The sequence below is a fragment of the Callithrix jacchus genome, chromosome 4 (assembly GCF_049354715.1).
Source record: "Callithrix jacchus isolate 240 chromosome 4, calJac240_pri, whole genome shotgun sequence".
Lineage (NCBI taxonomy): Eukaryota > Metazoa > Chordata > Mammalia > Primates > Cebidae > Callithrix > Callithrix jacchus.
This window is the reverse complement of record NC_133505.1, coordinates 103,167,244-103,187,158: the sequence shown is the minus strand read 5'-3', so window position 1 is coordinate 103,187,158 and position 19,915 is coordinate 103,167,244. Positions and strand designations below refer to the sequence as shown.

General features: G+C 35.7%; 1 protein-coding gene across 10 annotated transcripts in view; it reads left to right on the top strand.

Annotated features, from left to right (window-relative positions):
- The window catches only part of MMS22L (MMS22 like, DNA repair protein), a 155,630-nt gene that overhangs the window by 24,550 nt on the left and 111,165 nt on the right, over positions 1-19,915 (top strand). For all 10 annotated transcript variants that reach the window (XM_078369828.1, XM_078369826.1, XM_078369827.1 and 7 more), the window contains 2 exons: positions 980-1,156; positions 8,692-8,754. In XM_078369828.1, coding sequence (XP_078225954.1) covers positions 980-1,156; positions 8,692-8,754 — 240 coding nt within the window. The remainder of the gene's footprint in view (positions 1-979; positions 1,157-8,691; positions 8,755-19,915) is intronic.

Genomic DNA, 19,915 nt, shown 5'->3' with positions numbered 1-19,915 from the left:
TCAGGTTAAAGAAGAGATAATGGAAATTAGGAAATATTCTGAAGTAAATCACATTCTATAAGCTAAAGCTTTGGGACTACAGCTAAAGTTATAATTAGAGGGAAATTTTTAACTTTAAATGCAAATATGAGAGAAAAAGATTGAAAATTAATGAACTAAGAATTTATCTCAAGTTATTGGAATTAACCCCTTCATAGTAAACCCAAAGAAAGTAAAAGGAAGAAAATTATTAAAATAATAAAATATTATGATATTAAAACAAGGATAAAATGAGCCAAAAGTTGGGTCTTCAAATTGATAACTAAAATTGGACAATTTAACTGAAGATGATTATAAAAATACTAAATACTAACTAGAAATATGAAAAGGAACATGACTTCAGTTCTGTGTACATTAGAAGGTAAGAGATACTGTTAACAACTTTGTCTAAGAACTTGAACATTTACATGAAATACCTAGAAAAAAAACCTACTAAAACTCACTAAATGTTCTGGAATTGTAGATTGAATGTTTTATCATATAGTCATATACAGGAATATTACAATGAATTATGATGTTTTCATTAATATGGATGAGTTCAGAAACGTAGCATTGACCAAAAGAAGCAAGTTACAAAAGAATTAGAAACAAGCTGCTTAAGAATACAGACATGAATTTTAAAAAAAACCAAACTCTGATGAAGCCACATAATATGTAATACAGGCTTATGTACCTGTGTGGCAAAGCAAGGAAATGATTGTTTATGAAAGTAAGCAAAATTGTTAACCCTGGATGGAGGAAGAAGAAGTAGAGTACTTCTAAAGTACCAGTTATGTTCTGATTCTTAACCTGGGTATTTTTATTATTCAAGTTTTATATGTATATTTTGTATTGTTTTTTGTATGTATGCTTTATTATAAAAATAGAGAAAAACCACTAAATCAAAGGTTCTTGAAACTGTCTTAATTTAATAGAATCAAATTACCTCTTGTTTCTATAGTCATTCTGGACCTGGTTGAATAAACTACTTAAAACACTGTTTGAAAAGTCAAGTGACCGAAGAAGACCCTCTATGCCTGTAATCCAGTCCAGGGATCCGTTAGGTTTTAGTTGGTGGATTATTACTCATGTAGCATCATTTTACCAGTTTGATCGCCATGGAGTACTAGATGAAATGGTAAGACTTCATTTTTTTAAAACTTGCTTATATTGTCAATTAATATGTATTATTTGGACAAATTAGAAAATGAGCAGAAACAAGTCAGATTAGAATCACAGAGATAAGTTATTTATATCTGTGTATAATGTTTCTGTAAACATCTTGAAAAATTATAAAGTTTATATTTTAATTAATTTAAAAAAAGGGAACTTGTGGAAGGTTTGGTATATAGTCCTGGCCCTGCTACTGAGCAATTGTGCGATCCTGAGCAAATTACTTAAACCTTTCCAACCTGTCTTCCCTTAACAAAAAGTCATGGAGTTGGATTGTCACAAAGTTTCCTTCTAGTTTTAAAATCTGTTAAGATTGGCAAAGAAATATCTTGAGGAATGAATTACTTATTTTTGTGAATAATTTAGTAAAAGTACTTGAGAATAATGCTTCTCTAGTGAAGCTTTTGCTTCAAATAGAGTTTAACTAGTATATTAATTTCTCATTAGAAACATTCTTTACAGTGTTACTTTAAAAACCTTATGAATAAAGCCCGCTAATAGATTTCTACTTTGAAAACCTATTTTTATACAATTTCTACCATATTCAGCAGTTAATAGTATTGTATTATTGTATCAGCCTATCAGTTCCATAAAATAAACATCTAGAATCATGAAGCAAATGTGTTTATATTTTCAAAATTGGTCTTTTTTATGGCAGTGGTTCCCAAACCTGGCTGATCATTAGACTTACTTGTGATTTTTTAAAAATCCAGGTATCTAGGCCAGGTGCGGTGGCTTACGCCTATAATCCCAGCACTTTGAGAGGCCAAGGTGGGTGGATCACTTGAGATCAGGAGTTCGACACCAGCCTGGTCAACATGGTGATACCTTGTCTCTACTAAAAATTCAGAAACTAGCAGGGCATGGTGATGTACCTGGTACTTGGGAGACAGAGGCAGGAGAATCACTTGAACCCAGGAGATGGAGGTTGTGGTGAGCGGAGATCACGCCATTGCGCTCCATTCTGGGGAACAGAGTGAGATATCATCTCAAAAAAAAAAAAAATCCAGATATCTAGATACTAACTGGAGATCCTGACGTAGTAATTCGATTTGGAGTTTGGAAATCCTGATTTTTAAAAAGTTCCTTGGTTCTCATCTTCTAAGAGGTATGGGAACCATTGCTTTATGAAACATATTATTTGATAGGCTTGATGGATTTTCCTCTGTGGAATATTGGATAGACCCAGCTTTGAGAAGTCATCTAGGGAATCTGAGGGTTAGTATTAACATAGCATCATAGAAATGGAAAGGGTCTCATAAAGTCCTTTAAATAATCCCCCTAATAATAAAAGACCCTTTAGGAGATCCTAGCATACAGTGAAATAAGTCAGACATTGGTCTGAGAAGTTCACACACACAGCTCAGTATCCGGGTATTTAAGTATTCTACTAGTTTATTGAGAAAAGTCAATGAACTTCTCACTGAAAATAATTATGTGTTTTTGTTTGTATCCATGTGTATTTACCATGCCAATACAGAGTAAATAATTAATTTAGCAATTGCCGTTATTATTATAGTAGCTTTTTTATTAAATATTTTTGTGGAGTTAATGTGATTTCAAATATTTTCATTATTAGAATACTACAACAATATTAAAGGAACTAAAAAAAAATAACCTATGATTCTAAGGTCTTAACATAAGCATTTGCATTTCTCTTCCTTTCCAGCTTTAGGTATATATTTCTCATTTTAATCAATCTAAGTAAATATGGCAATTAAGCATTTCTGAGTTCCTTTTAGGTATTAACATACTATTAGGTGCCCGTGAGAGGATACACATGAAATACATTGTACTACCTTTTTTTTTTTAATTGAGATCTAATCTCACTGTCACCCAGGTTGGAGTGCAGTGGCACAATCTTGGCTTACTGCAACCTCTGCCTCCCGGGTTCAGGCAACTCTCCTGCTTCAGCCTCCCAAGTAGCTGGGATTATAGGCACACATACATCACCGTGCCTAGACAATTTTTGTGTTTTTAGTAGAGGTGGAGTTTCACCATGTTGGCCAGGCTGGTGTCAAACATCTGACCTCGGGTGATCCACCTGCCTTAGCCTCCCAAAAGTACTGGGATTACAAGCGTGAGCCACTGAACCCTGTCAGATTGTACTACTTCTTGCTTTAAGGAATATCCTTTTACGGTTATTAATATTTGTCGGAACTGTATTAACACTTATCTGAGTCCATGGTATATTTCAATATTAGTTGATATTGACCCCCCAGATATTCTCAGTGTGGTAGGCAATCTAGTCACGTTAATATATATCATTGCTATTGTAATGTTGAATTGCACTGATAGAGAACCACCCATGGTAACAGTGCTGAAATCACTCTTCTATTTCATACAGAGAACTCCAAAGGAGATTATTGCTTTTATTTGCTCTGAATTAAGGTAGTAAATGAATTGTCTATGTTTAAAATAGCTTAACTTGTGTCTTTTAATATTTGTCAGCAGTTCCTGTGTGATTTTCTTTTGCCAAGATACTTTTATTTTTTAAAATCATATATTTTATGTAGAAGGTTTTAAAAGAAAAGGCCTTGATAATTAATTGAAAAAGAACCTTGCATATGATAAAATGATGAGGATGTGTAGTATATAGGTGTATATGTACGTGTAAAATAAACTTTGTCTTTATATAGGAGTCCTTAAAGAGTTTTAAATATTTCTGGATTTCTTAAAGGCTTTTAAAGAAAAACAAGCTCTCTAGGTAATAATAGTTTTCATTAGGGGTAAAATACGTGCTGCATTTACAGTATATTTATTATTTCATAGTTACTGTATATTATCTCAGTGAAATATAAAGTAGGTCAGAGGGTAATAGATTTGTTTTACAGCTAAAGGAGTTGAGATACACTGTGGTTAAATATCACCCTATTTTATCTCTTAGATAAACTTGATATTAGAATTCTCCTAAGGATTGCCTCTTCTGAATAGGTCTTTGATAGGGTAACCATGTGTTCCAGTTTATCAGGTACAGACAGTCCCATTTGATACGTATTATCTATTTATCCTAACTGGTTAATTTTTCCTTTCATCCTCAAAGTGTTTCAGTTTAACTGACAAATCAGATAGTCATTCTAAGCTATGAACATAAAGGCATATTGACATGTTGTTTCTGAGATATTATACAAGATGTTAATTTGGGTCTGGGATCTATTTAGATTAGAATTTTGAAAATTCTTTTTTTTTCCTCCTTATGATATATTAACATAACCAACTACAGCAGAGAAAATGGTTGTGTTGTAAGCATGTTTTATTCTACTGAAGAGTAATCTGGAGTAAGAGATGATATGAAGTAATAATGGCTAGTCATATGTTCTTCACCAGAGAAATATCTCTAATCTTGTAGCAGTGTGGAGATGTTTCAGTTTTTAAATGTGAACTGCTTTGCCCTGAAGGTTAATGTGAAATCTTTACATTTTAAATAGGTTTAAAATGTAAACCTGTAGTGGATTTAAATCACAAAGCTATAATGTATTTAACTCACAAAGCTAGCCAATTTCTTAGTGTAGGCCTATAAGAAAAATTTGGTATCTCACTTTGCATATTAGAGTCATTAGATTTTCATACAATTTAATGATTTTCTCTCAACCAAGATGAGAGCGGGTTACTCTCACAATTCTATTCATCTATTTAAAACCAAATATAGTTTAAAAAGGAAAATTACTTCTGGGCATTGCAGGGGGTCAGTTCTAACGGTGTTTTCTGTAGCCAGAACATGGTACAATCAGTCAGGCTAGCTGATGCTCATCTTTGAAGCATCTGAAATAGTAACCAGATAAAAGTGTGAAATGTAACCTTAAAATGAAAGTTCCACCAGACTACCTCATCTGCTGGAAGTGGAGGGTGGAGGATCAATTTTACATGTCTGGTAGAGATCCTATGTATACTAAAGCTTAAATGGGTGTCTTAGTTTTAATACTGAGATAAGAAATATAAAATGTAACCTCAAAGTGATGACATCCTACATCCTTTCTATCAGCAGATTTAACTTGGAAAGTAGAAAAAAAACCTGTAGCTGCTCAAAGTGAAATTTTATTGTGGAAGAAAAATCTGTATTTCTTTGATATGTCTTCTCTTACATTTGATTTGGGCATGATATAGTTGCCATTCTTTTCTTTGAATTACTGTTTATTTTTGTTTTACATTATAGCCACAATACTGATTTACATAGTTGAAATTCTTTGGGTGAGAATTACACTGTTTTTCTGTAATTCTTGTGATTCAAATGCTTTGCTAACACAGAATGATTGAAATATACTGAACTCTAACCAGTTATAAAGCTAAAACTTTAACCCTATCATGGCCTTTCTCACTTGGCACTGAAGGTGACATTTTCTTAATAAAGAATGATACAAAAATGTATTACTGAAATCTGAGAGAAGGCGTGCTAAGGAAAAAAAAATTGGTTACTGGTACATTTTATAATAGAAGAAATACAGGCTTTGGTGCCAGATAAATTTGGATTTGAATTCATTCGTTTGACTTCTACATACATGACCTTCCTGAGACTTAATTACGTTTTCCATGAAATGGGAAAATTATTTTGAGGAAGTAATGTATGAAGAACATAACAGTATACGTATAGTATTGATATAAGAAAATGATATTTTTTTGAGAGAGACTTTTAGGGACAACTGCCAAGTTTCGGGGCACAGTCCCTAAGACTGTCTCTACTTCTGACACCAATTGAAAGTTCAGAATGTTCCCAAAACTATTGTTATCCTTAGGTTTGATAATTTGTTAGGACTCACAGAATTCACTGAAAGCTATTATTTTGTTTTCTTAAGGGGAAGGATATAAATTAACATCAGCCAAGAAAAGGGACATAGGCCAGAGTCCAGAAGTGCCAAATGTGGAACTTCTATTGTTTTCTCCTCATGGAGTCAGGCCACGTTCATCTCCTGCTATCAGTATGTGACAGCATGCAAGGAGTGTTGCAAAATAGGTGTCCACTCAAGTCTCAGTGTTCATAGTTTTTATGGGAGTTTCATTATGTAGGCAAGGACTATTAAATTGCTCACATAACTGGTTTCAGTTTCCAAGTCACCTGACTTAAAGCCCCCAGTCTGAGTCACACTGTTGGTCTTTTGGGCATGACCAGTCCCTAAGCTAAGACAACATGGGTGTGTCCAGCCTTCACTCTCTATCACATTGTTAAATTATCCAGTGTGACCATAGGCCCCTAGTCAAAGATGCTATTATCAGGCATAACATTCAGAGGGCCCAGAGAAGACCTCCAGGAAACTAAGGGCAAAGGCCACATCTTTTCTTTATTTTTTTTTCTTCTTGTTTTTGTTTTCTTTTAGTTTTTGAGATGAAGTCTCACTCTGTTGCCCAGGCTACAGTGCAGTGGCATGATCTCGGCTCACTGCAATTTCTGCCTCCTGGGTTCAGGCAATTCTCCTGCCTCAGCCTCCCATGGAGCTGGGATTACAGGCACATACTACCACACCCTGCTAACTTTTGTATTTTAGTAGAGATGGGGTTTTACCATGTTGGCCAGTCTGGTCTCAAACTCCTGACCTCAAGTGATCACCTGCCTCTGCCTCCCAAAGTGCTGGAATTATAGGCTTGAGCCACGGCGCCCAACAGGCCAGATCTTTTCTTTGGGCAAGGCCAAATTCTTTACTCCACATTTTCTCCCAATAAATTGTTTTTTTTTTTTCATTCACTTTATTTCTGTATGTCAAAAAGTCAATAATTTCGCTAAAAATAACTAAATCATTGTATTAGTAGTCTATTGCTGTGTAACAGTTTACCAGCATCAAACAAAAATTTATTATCTAACACTCAGTTTCTGAGAGTCGGGTCTTCAAGAAAAGATTAGCAGGGTGGTTCTAGCTCAGGGTCTGTCATAAGGTTCAGAGAAGCTATCAGACAGGGTTTCAGTATCTGAAGGTTTAACTGGAACTGGAGGATTTGCTTTCGGCTTTACTTTTGTTGGCAGAATCCTTCAGTTTCTTTCTCATCATATGGGCTGTTCACAATATAGCTGTTTCCAGATCAAGTTAACAGGTCAAAGTATCGTGAAGATGGAAGCTTCAGTGTCTTGTAACCTATTCTTGGAGGTGACATACTATCACTCATATTGGTATTGGTAGGCTGTTAGTGACCCACCTTAGTACAGTGAGAGAGGGAATTGTAGAAAGCATAAATTCCAGAAGACAAGGGTCATTGGGGGACATCTTAGAGTCTGACTACCATACTCTCTATGCTCTTTATTAAGAAAATATTGGCCGGGCATGGTGGCTCATGCCTGTAATCTCAGCACTTTTGGAGGCCGAGGTGGGTAGATCACAAGGTCAGGAGGTCGAGACCAGCCTGGCTAATATGGTGAAACCCTATCTCTACTAAAAATAGAAAAATTAGCCAGGCGTGGTGAGGGGAACCTGTAGTTCCAGCTACTCGGGAGGCTGTGGCAGGAGAATCGCTTGAACCTGGGAGGTGGAGGCTGCAGGGAGCCAAGATCCAGCCACTGCACTCCATCCTGGGCGACAGTAAGACTAATTTTATTTAGAGATTTACTATAGTTAGCATTTTACATGAATATTGTCTAGTCATTTAAAATCATGATGAGTATTCATTATGGTTTATTTAACACTTTATTTGTCATTTTAGTTCATTCCTGTGAGCATCATATTCTTTATAACAGGGATAAGAAGGGTATAGTGAAAGTCTTTCTTTTACTTTTTAAGGCCTTAGGTTTTGCTGTTTTGGGTCTTATGATTACTTTTTATACCTTTTTCCCCCTCCTGCTTATTATTTAAAAATACTTGATTTGCTTCTGGTTTTGTTCAGTATGCACATGTGCAGAACTTAAGAACTGAGTATTAAGTGAACAAAGTATCCTGGAGATTGTTTTCTAGGCTTTCCTTTTGGAAATGTGGAATTAAGTTCCTACCTAGCCTTTGTGAAAGTCCTTTTTAGCTTTCTAACTTATCACAGAGCTCATTCTAGATAGTTGAGGTTGCCAGATAGGTGACCATTAGCAAAATGTGGTAGCACTGTGTAAAGGTTCCTTTATTTTCTGTATGAAATTTTAGTTACTTTGTTTACTAAAGCAGATGGTCTCAGGTTTATTAAGCGTGAAATGAAGGGAAAAGCTCCAGTGATTAAAGTGGAAAATAGAGATGAATACTCAGCATTTAAAAAAAAAACACACCAAAAATACATGTAGATATATGGAGGTTTTTTTTTTCTGTTGGATTTTTGTATCTGAAAGCAGAAATTAAAGATTTGGTAGAATATCTATATCTTACTGAAGTACCACTGTTACAGGTCATGTTACGGTTTGTATTGGATTGGAATAGCAGTACATTTTTTTCTGCCAAGTTCGTTAACTTTTTACCGAAGGAATATTAGAAATTCAAGAAATTACATTAATGCTGAATGATAGAGAAAAATGTACTGGACACATAATTTCCTATATCCTAATTTTAAGTATAGGCATAATCAAGTGCAATAATTTTGATATACTACTATTTTCTCTCTTTCTAGAGAAAAATGGAATCAAATTGGAACTTTGTAGAAGAACTGCTGAAAAAGTCCATCAGTGTTCAGGTATGCAATTAAAGTAAGACATTTTATGGACTTTGCTAAATTTTTATGGCATTATTTTTAAAACCAAGCAAGCTGTTAAAAATGATTCAGATAACAAATAAATTTTATGCTTTGAAGGGTCACAGTAGTTTCTTTTAGTGATTATTCTTTAAAGATTTTTAACACTGAGTTGTCAGTTAAAGGACAAACATAATTATCCTAGTTGGTGACTTTGACAAAATGTATTCAAAATAAGTGGTAGATGCTTCAGAACTATATGCCATTCCTTGATTGTATGATATCAAACTAGGTGACACAATGAGGTAGATAGTCGTTGGCATTGGAAATTCAGCTGTATCCTCATCACAGCAGGAAGGTGACTTGCCTTGCTGAGCAATTTGTCTTACAGGCTTGAATCATATTCTAACTGATAAGGTCCTAGTTTCTGAGCATTCATTTCATACCTTATCATTTTTCTTTTTGCAGAGCTGTTAATGTAGTGCTTCATGGCCTAGAGGTCAGACTTGACCTCCTTTTAAAATAGTTTTAAAACATGCTGTTCATCACATTTTTAAACATATTGTATGGAAGCCCTGTAAATTCTTATGTTATCATTTTTTAAGAGTTTATGGAGAATTATAATAATATTTTGGAATTTGGGAAACTTTCTTTTAAGAAATAAAGAGTATTTTAAACTTGAGGAATAAAAGAGAAATATTGTAGTATAATATTGCTTTATAGGCGTGTGTGTGTGTGTGCGCGCGCGTGTTTGCAGAGTAGCTATGTTTTTGGAAAACATTTTAATTGCTTAAAATTTTCTTTTGCTTATCTGCATTAACTCTTACTTTTTTAGGAAACATAAGGCACTTAGTTATAATATCAATCATCTAATTATGAGCTAAAAATTTTAGCTTAGAATGACAAAGAATTCCACATACATAAATTGTATCAGAAACAAAAGATCTATTATCTTTTTATAATATTTTCTACAATCCATTTAAAAGTTTTTGTTTTATATTTCATTTTTGTCCTATATCATACTCATTGGTTTTCCTCACTTTTTGAGAACATATTGATTTAGTAACTTACGTAAATTTTTTCTTATGGACATTTTTTTATTTCAGAATGAAGGGAATTACTAAAAGGTGGCTGTGAAATGAGATGCATATTACAGTGGTCATTGTCATTTGTGTTCGTTATTAGTTCAATTTTAATGCTTTAACTTGGCATACTTAAAACCAAATGCAAAGAATTTCAGTAAAGTCTGGATAACATTCCGTTGACAATTACTGAATCTGAGTCAGTAACTCAGGGCTTTAATTTTCAATTAAATTGTAACTGCTTGTGTCCTTTAAATTTCTTGCTCCTGGACCCATGTTTCTGTGTATTTAATAATTTTTGAACTCCGTTTTAGCTCTAACAGTGAATGAATTTATGGTTTTGCGCTCAACTGGTTTTAAGTTACAGAATACTTTTTAGGACTCTCTAAAGGTTATTGGATAAATATATACGCTAAAGGTTTATGTGGATAAATATATATATATATTTACATATTGTATAAATATACAAAATATATATGTGAATAAATTTATTCTGTCTCCTGTTGTTCCTCATTAGGTTACATATTTCCTAGGCAGGAATAACAAGAGAATTTGTCATCACCTCTGTTTCATAGAAGAGTTTGCTTTTTGTCTAAGACATTGAAAACCTTTAAACACTTTTATTTTCTTGGAAAATAAGTACTTTTTTTTCCTTTGGATTTTGACTCCCTATAATTTTGATTTTAAATGAAGGAAACTCATATTTACTTGGAAAAATACTTCTTTTTAGTTGGACTGTCTTACTCATAATATGCTAAAACTTATTCTGATACTGCTAGCATACTTTAAAAATATAACTAGTATTTTAATGGTGGCAGTTAAAGCTGCTTTAAGGATAAATTAGCAATTCTTAGTGGATAGGGTGGGTTTTTTTTTTAAAAAAAGGCAGACAGTAGGTAGGACTAATTGGCAACTCCCGCTTGGACAGACAGAGCAGTGTATTGAGAACTTTTACTCCAAGAACCACCGTAGAAACATACCAGGAAACTGAAAGAATTTACAGACCCTTTGAAAGAAGCGGGCTGTTCCTGCAAATTCCATGAGACAGCCGTAAAACTGTAAGTGCCCAAATTCTGAGAGGGGAAACGTCTGTCTCCAGACACATATCCTCACTGGGGAACCGGAAAATCCAAATCACAAGAGAAGGATTTAACCTTACCTAGAGCTGAGGCAAATTTAGAGAGCTGAACGAAATATAAAAGTAGAAGTAGCAATGGGGAGAGCTCTGTGGGCATGCCGGGTTGCCTAGGAAGCGCAGGGAAGCCTTTTATGACTCTCTCTCACAGGGGTTCTTGGGGAGGGCAGTCAGTGGAATTTGGGAAGGACCACAAGGAGAAGGAGACTTCCAGCCAAACTTTTTAATAATTTCATCCAAGTGTGAATTTTCCTGGGCAGAATATTGGCAGTGGTAGGGTTGGGGGCAAATGGGAAATGGATAGGAGCACAGAAGCCACCCTGGCAGGGAGGAGCAAGGCCTGAAAGTCCAGCTTGCTTTCTTAGCTAAGAGGCTTGCAACCTGGGGCAAGATCTCAGCCCTGTATACCAGAGGCCAGGATATAAATTCAGCTCCATTGGCTGTTTTGGGGAGCTTAGTGGAGTGAGACTGACCTTGCTGGCTGCATGGGAGCTGGGTGAGGCCTATCAATACCACCATTCCCCCACTTTTCTGGAGACCTATATGAAGCAGCAGAGGCAGCCATAATTCCGCTTGGAACATAACTTCGTTGCCCTGAGAACTGCGCCCTGCCCATACCCCACAGTGGTTGCATCAAGCCTTGCCCAAGGAGAGTCTGAGCCCAGACATGCCTAACCATTCTTCCACCTTACGGTGTTTTTATTAGGGTTCTCTAGAGGGACAGAACTAATATGGATGGATGGATGGATGGATGGATGGATGGATGGATGGATGGATGGATGGGAATTTATTAAGGAGTGTTAACTCACATCATAAGGTTCCACAGTAGGCCACCTGCAAGCTGAGGAGCAAGGAAGCCAGTCCAAGTCCCAAAGCTAGAGAACTTAGGGTCCAATGTTTGAGGACAGGAGGCATCCAGCATGGGAGAAAAATGTAGGGTAGGAGACTAAGCCAGTGTAGTCTTTTCACATTCTTCTGCCTGCTTTTTATTCTGGCTGAGCTGACAGCTGATTAGATTGTGCCCACTCAGATTAAGGATAGGTCTGCCTTTCCCAGCCCACTGACTCAAATATTAATCTCCTTTGGCAACACCCTCACAGATACACCCAAGATCAATACTTCATCCTTCAATCCAATCAAATTGACCCTCATTATTAATCATCACAGTCTTTCTCTATCCACCTGGTAGCCAAAGACAGAAAATGTAAATTCATGGGAGCTCCATGGTCCCATCTATCATCTGAGAAACGTGAATACTTATGCAGGTGATTTCAGGGCAAGCTTATAGACCCTCTATAGTACCACAGCCGATGCTCTCTTGAAAGTTCCACTTCCTGGCTGAAGGCCAATCAACTCAAGCCATTATAGCAACTCATAACAGAACAACCTTGCTCCAAAGAAGGAGAAAACAACATCTAATTCCATCACCTGTAACATTCTGTTTAACCAGAGGTCCTGAGTCTGTGACATACTTCATTGCTAGCATAACCAGCATTCAAGAAAACCAGTGTACTAAACAAAACTACAACCAAGGATCCTCACAGAGTCCATGTCACTCCCCTGTTGCCACCACCACCAGAGGTGGTGGTATTCATGGTTGAGAGACCTGAAGACATATTACATCACAGGACTCTTTGCAGACACCCCCCAGTACCAGCCCAGAGCCCAGTAGCTCTGCTGGGTGGCAAGACCCAGAAGAGAAATAACGATCATTGCAAACTGGCTCTCATGAAGGGGGAGAGCACCACATCAAAGGATCACCCTGCAGTACAAAAGAATCTTAGTCCTTGGGACTCAAGTCTTTCCTCTTACATGGTCTGCCCAAATGAGAAGGACCCAGAAAAACAATTCTGGTAATTGGACAAACAAGGTTCTATATCACTCCCAGAAGATCATACTGGCTCACCAGCAATGAATCCAAATCAAGAACAAATCTCTGAATTATAAGAAAAATAATTCAAGAGGTCAATTAATAAGTTACTCAAAGAGGCAACAGAAAAAGGTGAAAATTTAAAGAAATTTTTAAAATAACACAGGATATGCATGAAAAGATATTCAGAGAAATATATATCATAAATTAAAAACAACTGGAAAATGACACCTTTAGAGAAATGCAAAATACACTTGGAAGTTTCAACAGTAGAATCCAACAAGTAGAAGAAAGCTTCTGAGCTTGAAGACAGGGTTTTGAAATTAATCCAATCTGATAAAGACAAAGAAAAAATATATTTTTTTATAAAAATGAACAAAACCTCCAAGAAGACTGGGATTATGTTAAGTGACCAAACCTAAGAATAATTGGTTTTCCTGAGGAAGAAGAGAAATCTAAAAGTTTAGAAAACTTATTTGAGGGAATAATCGAGGAAAACTTCATTGGCCTTGCTAGAAATCTAGACATCCAAATATAAGAAGCTCAAAGAACACCTGGGAAACATCACAAAAAAAATCACCTAGGCACATAGTCCATCAGGTTACCTAAAGTCAAGACAAAGGAAAGAATCTCAAGAACCATGAGGCAAAAAGCATCAGGTAACCTAAAAAGGAAAACCTGTCAAGTTAACAGCAGATATTTTAGCAGAATACATACTAGGAAAGATTGGGATCCTGTCTTTAGCATACTTAAACAAAATCATTATCAGTCAAGAACGTTGTATCAGTGAGCTTCATAAATGAAGGAAACATAAAGTTTTTTTCAGACAAACAAATATTAAGAGAATTTGCCACTGCCAAGCCAGCAATACAAGAATTCCTAAAAGGAGCCCTAAGTCTTGAACAGAAACCTCAGTATACCAAATAAACCTCCTTAAAGCATAAATCTCACTGAGCCTGTCAAACAATAACACAGTGATAAAAAACAAAAACAAAAACAGGACATTCAGGCAACAACTAGCACAGTGAACAGTAACTAATGTGGACTGTAAATTACCCAAATGTGCCACTTAAAAGGTACAGAATGGCAGAATAGATGAGAATTTAGCAACCAAGAATCTGCTGTCTGCAAGGGACTTAACACATAAGGACTCATATAAACTTCAGGTAATGGGGTAGAAAAAGATACTCCATTTAAAAGGACACCAAAAGCAGGCAGGAGTAACTATTCTTACATCAGACAAAACAGACTTTAAAGCAACAACAGTTTAAAAAGACAAAGAGGGACATGTTGTAATGCTAAAAGGGTCCAACAGAAAAATATCATAATCCTAAATACATATGCAACTAACACTGGAGCTCCCACATTTATAAAACAATTACTAGACCTAAAGTGAGATAGATGGCAATACAATAATAGTGGGGGACTTCACTACTCCACTAACAATACCAGTCAGGTCATCAAGGCAGAGAAAGTCAACAAAGAAACAATGGATTTAAACTATACCCTAGAACAAATGGACTTAACAGATATTTACAGAACATTTTACTCAACAACTGCAGAATACAGATTCTGTTCACCAACACATGGAACATCCGCCAAGATAGACCATATGATAGACTACAAAACAAGTCTTAATTTAAAAAATTGAAATTATATCAAGTACTCTCTCAGACTACAGTGAAATAAAATTGGAAATCAACTCCAAAAGAAATCTTGAAAACTGTACAAATATATGGAAATTAGTTAATCTGCTCCTGAATGATCAATAATGAAATCAAAATGAAATTTTAAAAATTATTTGAACTGATTGAAAAGAATGACACAACCTATCGAAACCTCTGAGATACAGCAGAAGCAGTGCTAAGAGGAAAGTTCATAGCGTTAAATGCCCACATGAAAAAAGTCTGAACAAGGACAAATAGACAATTTAAGGTCACACTTCAAAGAACTAGAGATACAAGAACAAACCAAGCCCAAATCCAGCAGAAGAAAAGAAATAGCAAAGATCAGAGCAGAACTAAATGAAATTGAAACAAAAAAAAATTTAAAAAGATAAAAAAAATCTGGGGTTTTTTTGAAAAGATAAATAAAATTGATAGGTCATTAGTGAGATTAACCAAGAAAAGGAGAGAAGACCCAAATAAGCTTTATTAGAAATGTAATGGGAGATAAACAACCAATACCACAGAAATACAAAAGATCATTCAGGGCTACTAGAATACCTTTATGTGCATAAACTAGAAAACCTGGAGGAAATGGATAAATTTGTGGAAGTATGCAACCCTCCTAGATTAAACCAGGGAGAAATAGAAACTCTGAACAGACCAATAGCAAGCAGCAAAATCAAAATGGTAATTATAAGTCACCAAAAAAAAAAAAAAAATCTAGAACTAGACAGACTCACAGCTGAATTCTATCAGACATTCAAAGAAGAATTGGTACCAATCCTACTTAAACTACTTGGAAAGATAGAGGAAAAGAGAATCCTCCCTAAACTATCCTCTAAAGGCGATGTTACCCTAATATCAAAACCAGGGAAGGGCACAGCAAAAGTAGAAAACTGCAGACCAAGATCCTTGATGAACTTACATGTAAAAGTCCTCAACAAAATACTCATGAACTGAATCCAGCAACATATCCAGAAAATAATCTATCATAATCAAGTAGGTTTTACACCAGGGATGCAGGGATGGTTTAACATACACAAATCAATAAATGTGATACCCTGCATAAACAGAATTAAACACAAAAATTTTTTGTTCATCTCAGTAGACACAGAAGAAGGATTTGACAAAATCCAGTGTCCCTCTATGATTAAAATCCTCAGCTAAATCTGCATAGAAGGGACATTTCTTAAGGTAATAAAAGCCATCTGTGACAAACTCACAGCCAGCATTATGCTGAATGGGGGGAAAAGTTGGAAGCATTCCCCCTGAGAACTGGAACAAGACAAAGATGCCCACTTTTGCCACTTCTATTCAACCTAGCACAAGAAGTCCAAGCCAGAGCAATCGGATAAGCAAAAGAAGTAAAGGGCATTGAAATTGATAAGGAGGAAGTCAGACTATCGCTGTTTGCAGATAATATAATCTCGTACCTAGAAAACCCTAAAGACTCATCCAAAGATACTCCTAAATCTGATAAATGAATTTGTTAGTAAAGTTTCAGGATACAAAATCAATGTACATGAATCAGTAGTACTGCTATACACCAGCAGTGACCAAGCTGAGAATCAAATCAAGAACTCAGCCCCTTTTACAATCGTCACAAAAAAATAAAATACTTATGGAGTATACCTAGCCAAGGAGGTAAAGGATCTCTATAAGGAAAAGTACAAAACAGTGCTGAACAACAAGTCATAGATGACACAAACAACTAGAAATACATCCTATCCTTATGATTGAGTAGAATCAGTATTGTGAAAATGACCATCGTGCCAAAAGCAGTCTACAAATTCATTGCAATTCCCTTCAAAATACTGTCATCATTCTTAACTAGAAGAAACAATTCTAAAATTCATATGGAACCAAAAAAGAGCCTGCATAGCCAATGCAAGGCTAAGCAAGAAGAACAAATGTGGAGGCATCTCATTACCCAACTTCAAACTATACTATGAGGCTATAGTCTCCAAAACAGCACAGATATAAAAATAGGCATGTAGACCAGTGGAACAGAATGGAGAACCCAGAAATAAAGCCAAATACTTAGAGCCAACTGATATTCAACAAAGCAAACAAAAACATGTAATGGGGAAAGGACACCCTATTCAACAAACAGTGCTGGGATAATTGGCAAGCCACATGTAGGAGAATGGAACTGGATCCTCCTCTCTCACCTTATACAAAAATCAACTCATGATGGATCAAAGACTTAAATCTAAGACTTGAAACCATAAACATTCTAGAAGATAACTTCTAGACATTGGTCTTGGCAAAGAGTTCATGACCAGAAACCCAAACTGAATATGACAAAAACAAAAATAGATGGGATTTAATTAAAGTAAAAAGCTTCCACATAGCAAAAGAAATAATCAGAGTAAACAACCCACAGAATGGGAGAAAATCTTCACAATCTATATATCTGACGAAGACTAATATCCAGAATCTACAAGGAACTCAAACAAATCAGCAAGAACAAAACAAACGATCCCATCAGAAAGTGGGCTAAGGACATGAATAGGCAGTACTCAAAACAAGGTATATAAATGTCCAAGAAACAGATGAAAAAATGCTCAACATTGCTAATGATCAGGAAATGCAAATCAAAACCACAGTGTGACACCATCTTACCCCTGCAAGAATGGCCATAACTTAAAAAAATAATAGATGTTGGTGTGGACTTGGCATAAAGGAAACACTTTTACACTGCTGGTAGGAATATAAACTAGTACATTCACTGTGGAAAACATTATGGAGATTCCTTAGAGAGTTAAAAGAAGACTTAACATTTGATCCATCAGTGCCGCTACTAGATGTCTATCCAGATGAAAAGAAGTCATTATGAAATACTTTAACATGCATGTTTATAGCAGGACAATTAGCAATTGCAAAAATATGGAACCAGCCCAAATGTTTATTAATCAACGAGCGGATGAAGAAAATGTTCCATAGAACATGGAACACTATTCAACCTTAAAAAGGAACAAAATAATGGCATTTGCAGGAACCTGGATTGAATTGGAGACCATTATTCTTAGTGAAGTAACTCAGGAAGGAAAACTAACTATCCTATGTTCTCATTTATAAGTTGGAGCTAGGCTATGAGGACGCAAAGGCATAAGCATGATATAATAGACTTTGGGGACCTGAGGGGAAAGGTGAGAGTAGATGTGGGTTAAAAGACTATACCTTGGGTACAGTGTATACTGCTCGAAAAGACTATACTTTGGGTATAGGCCAGGTGTGGTGGCTCCTGCCTGTAACCCCAGCACTTTTGGAAGCTGAGGCAAGTGGATCACCTGAGGTCTGTATTTCAAGATCAGCCTGGCCAACATGGTGAAACCTACAAATACAAAAATTAGCCGGGAAAGGTGGCATGTGCCTTTAATCCCAGCTACTCTGGAGACTGAGTCAGGAGAATTGCTTGAACCTGGGAGGCAGAGGTTTCAGTCAGCTGAGATTGCATCATTGCACTACAACCTAGGTGACAAGAGCAAAACTCTGTCTCAAAAAAAAAAAATGACTATAGTTTGGGTACTGTGTATATTGCTTGGGTGATGGGTGCACCAAAATCTCAGAAATCACCACTAAAGAACTTATTCATGTAGCCAAACACCACTTGTTTCCCAAAGACTATTGGGGGCCAGCAGGGTGGTATGGTGAAAGAAGTAGGTTGGGTGACCAACCACCCTGGTTTGCATGGCCCAGAGTTTCACTGCTAAACCAGGAAAGGTCTGAACAAACCAGGATGAGTTAGTCACCCTAGAAGTAGGAATAATATGACTAGTCTAAGACACTTGCTCTGTGAATGTAGGTCTAACATAAAGTCAAAATATTGTCTTTCCTATGGGAAAAGAGGCTGTTACAATATTTAGGAATAAGTAGTTCTCTGGTTCTCTGCTCTTCCTTCAGTTTTAGTGTTCCTTGATTGTATCAAATTATATTCTGTAAGTATATAGGACTATGTGTTGGATTTCTGGAAACCAATTTTGTGGGTGCAGTAGTAGGTAGTCATACAGAATAATATATTTGGATAAAACTATCAGTTTGATTTTATCTGTTTTCCTCCAATTGAGATAAATTGATATCTGACCATGTTCACGTTGACTTGATCTCCAACAGTGACAGTGATGAAAGAGTCCATTTGCTGTATTTAAACAAAATGAAAATCTTCCAAATATATAGCAGTCTTCAAATAAAATTAGTCTGCACTTCATTATGCTTTTTGTTTTTATTTTTTATTTAAAGAGAGGGTCTTTCTCTTTATAACCACACAGTGGTGTGGTTATAGCTCACTATAACCTTGAATTCCCCTGAGTTCAAGCACTTCTCCTGCCTCCGTCTCCCGAGTAGCTAGGACAGATGCATGCCACCGTGTCTGGCTAATATTTTCATTTTATAGAGATGGGTCTTGCTATGCTGCCCAGGTTGATCTTGAACTCTTGGCCTCAAGAAATCCTCCTGCTTTGGCCTCCAAAAGTGCTTGGGATTACAGATGTGAGCCAGCACACCCAACCTACCACTACAGCTTTAATTAAGCAAATGTTTCAGATTCTTTTTTTCTAGCCAGAGAGGATCTGCCAGAAACAAAGGTGGAGTTTTAGTTTAGTAAAAAGAACATGTATTGCTTAATTTTACTTGCATAGGTACAAATAGAAAAGTGCTTTAAAAACAGTTTTTTAGAGGTAATCCTATTTAATATTTGTGAAGGCTAATTGTAAACATTTGTTGTACCTTTAGAACAGCCTTATTGTTTACATATGAAAAGGAAGTTTTTTTTTCATCCTTTGCTTCTTACTTTTTAAAAGCCTCATTGTTTTCTGAGATCACAGAAGCAATTTCTAGTTTTATTTAAGTTATGGAAGAGTATTTAAAAAAATTATTTTGATTTGTCAAACACACATTAATTTGGAAATTCCAGGAGTAGAAACAACTCAGAATGTGATTAGATCTAAATAATGTGGGGCAATAGTCTTTAAATAACTAACTAAAAATCATAATGTTTCTTGAGCAGAAGGATATTAACAGGGATATTGAAGTTCAACTCTGTTTATTCACTCCTAAAAATAAATCCAATTAGGCAAACTTCTAGTCACAGTTACTGTTTAGACTGTGAATAAATTTTCTTCTTGTGATGGTTTCTGATAGGTAGATTAGTTATGCATAAAAAATGAGCTTTTGTTAAATTATATATGATAACCAGTTGTTAAATTGCCATTTCTATATAATAAGCTAAAAGATTGAATGTGCTTATTATTAGTTCAATTAAAGATGTGACCTATGTAGTATGCCCATATGTAATATGCCTAAATTTGATTGTTCTAAATAAAGATAAAATGTTCTTTAACAAAAGGACTGAAGCAGAGATTAGAAGCAGGCATACTGATTTAATGGACTTACTAGAATATTCATTAAA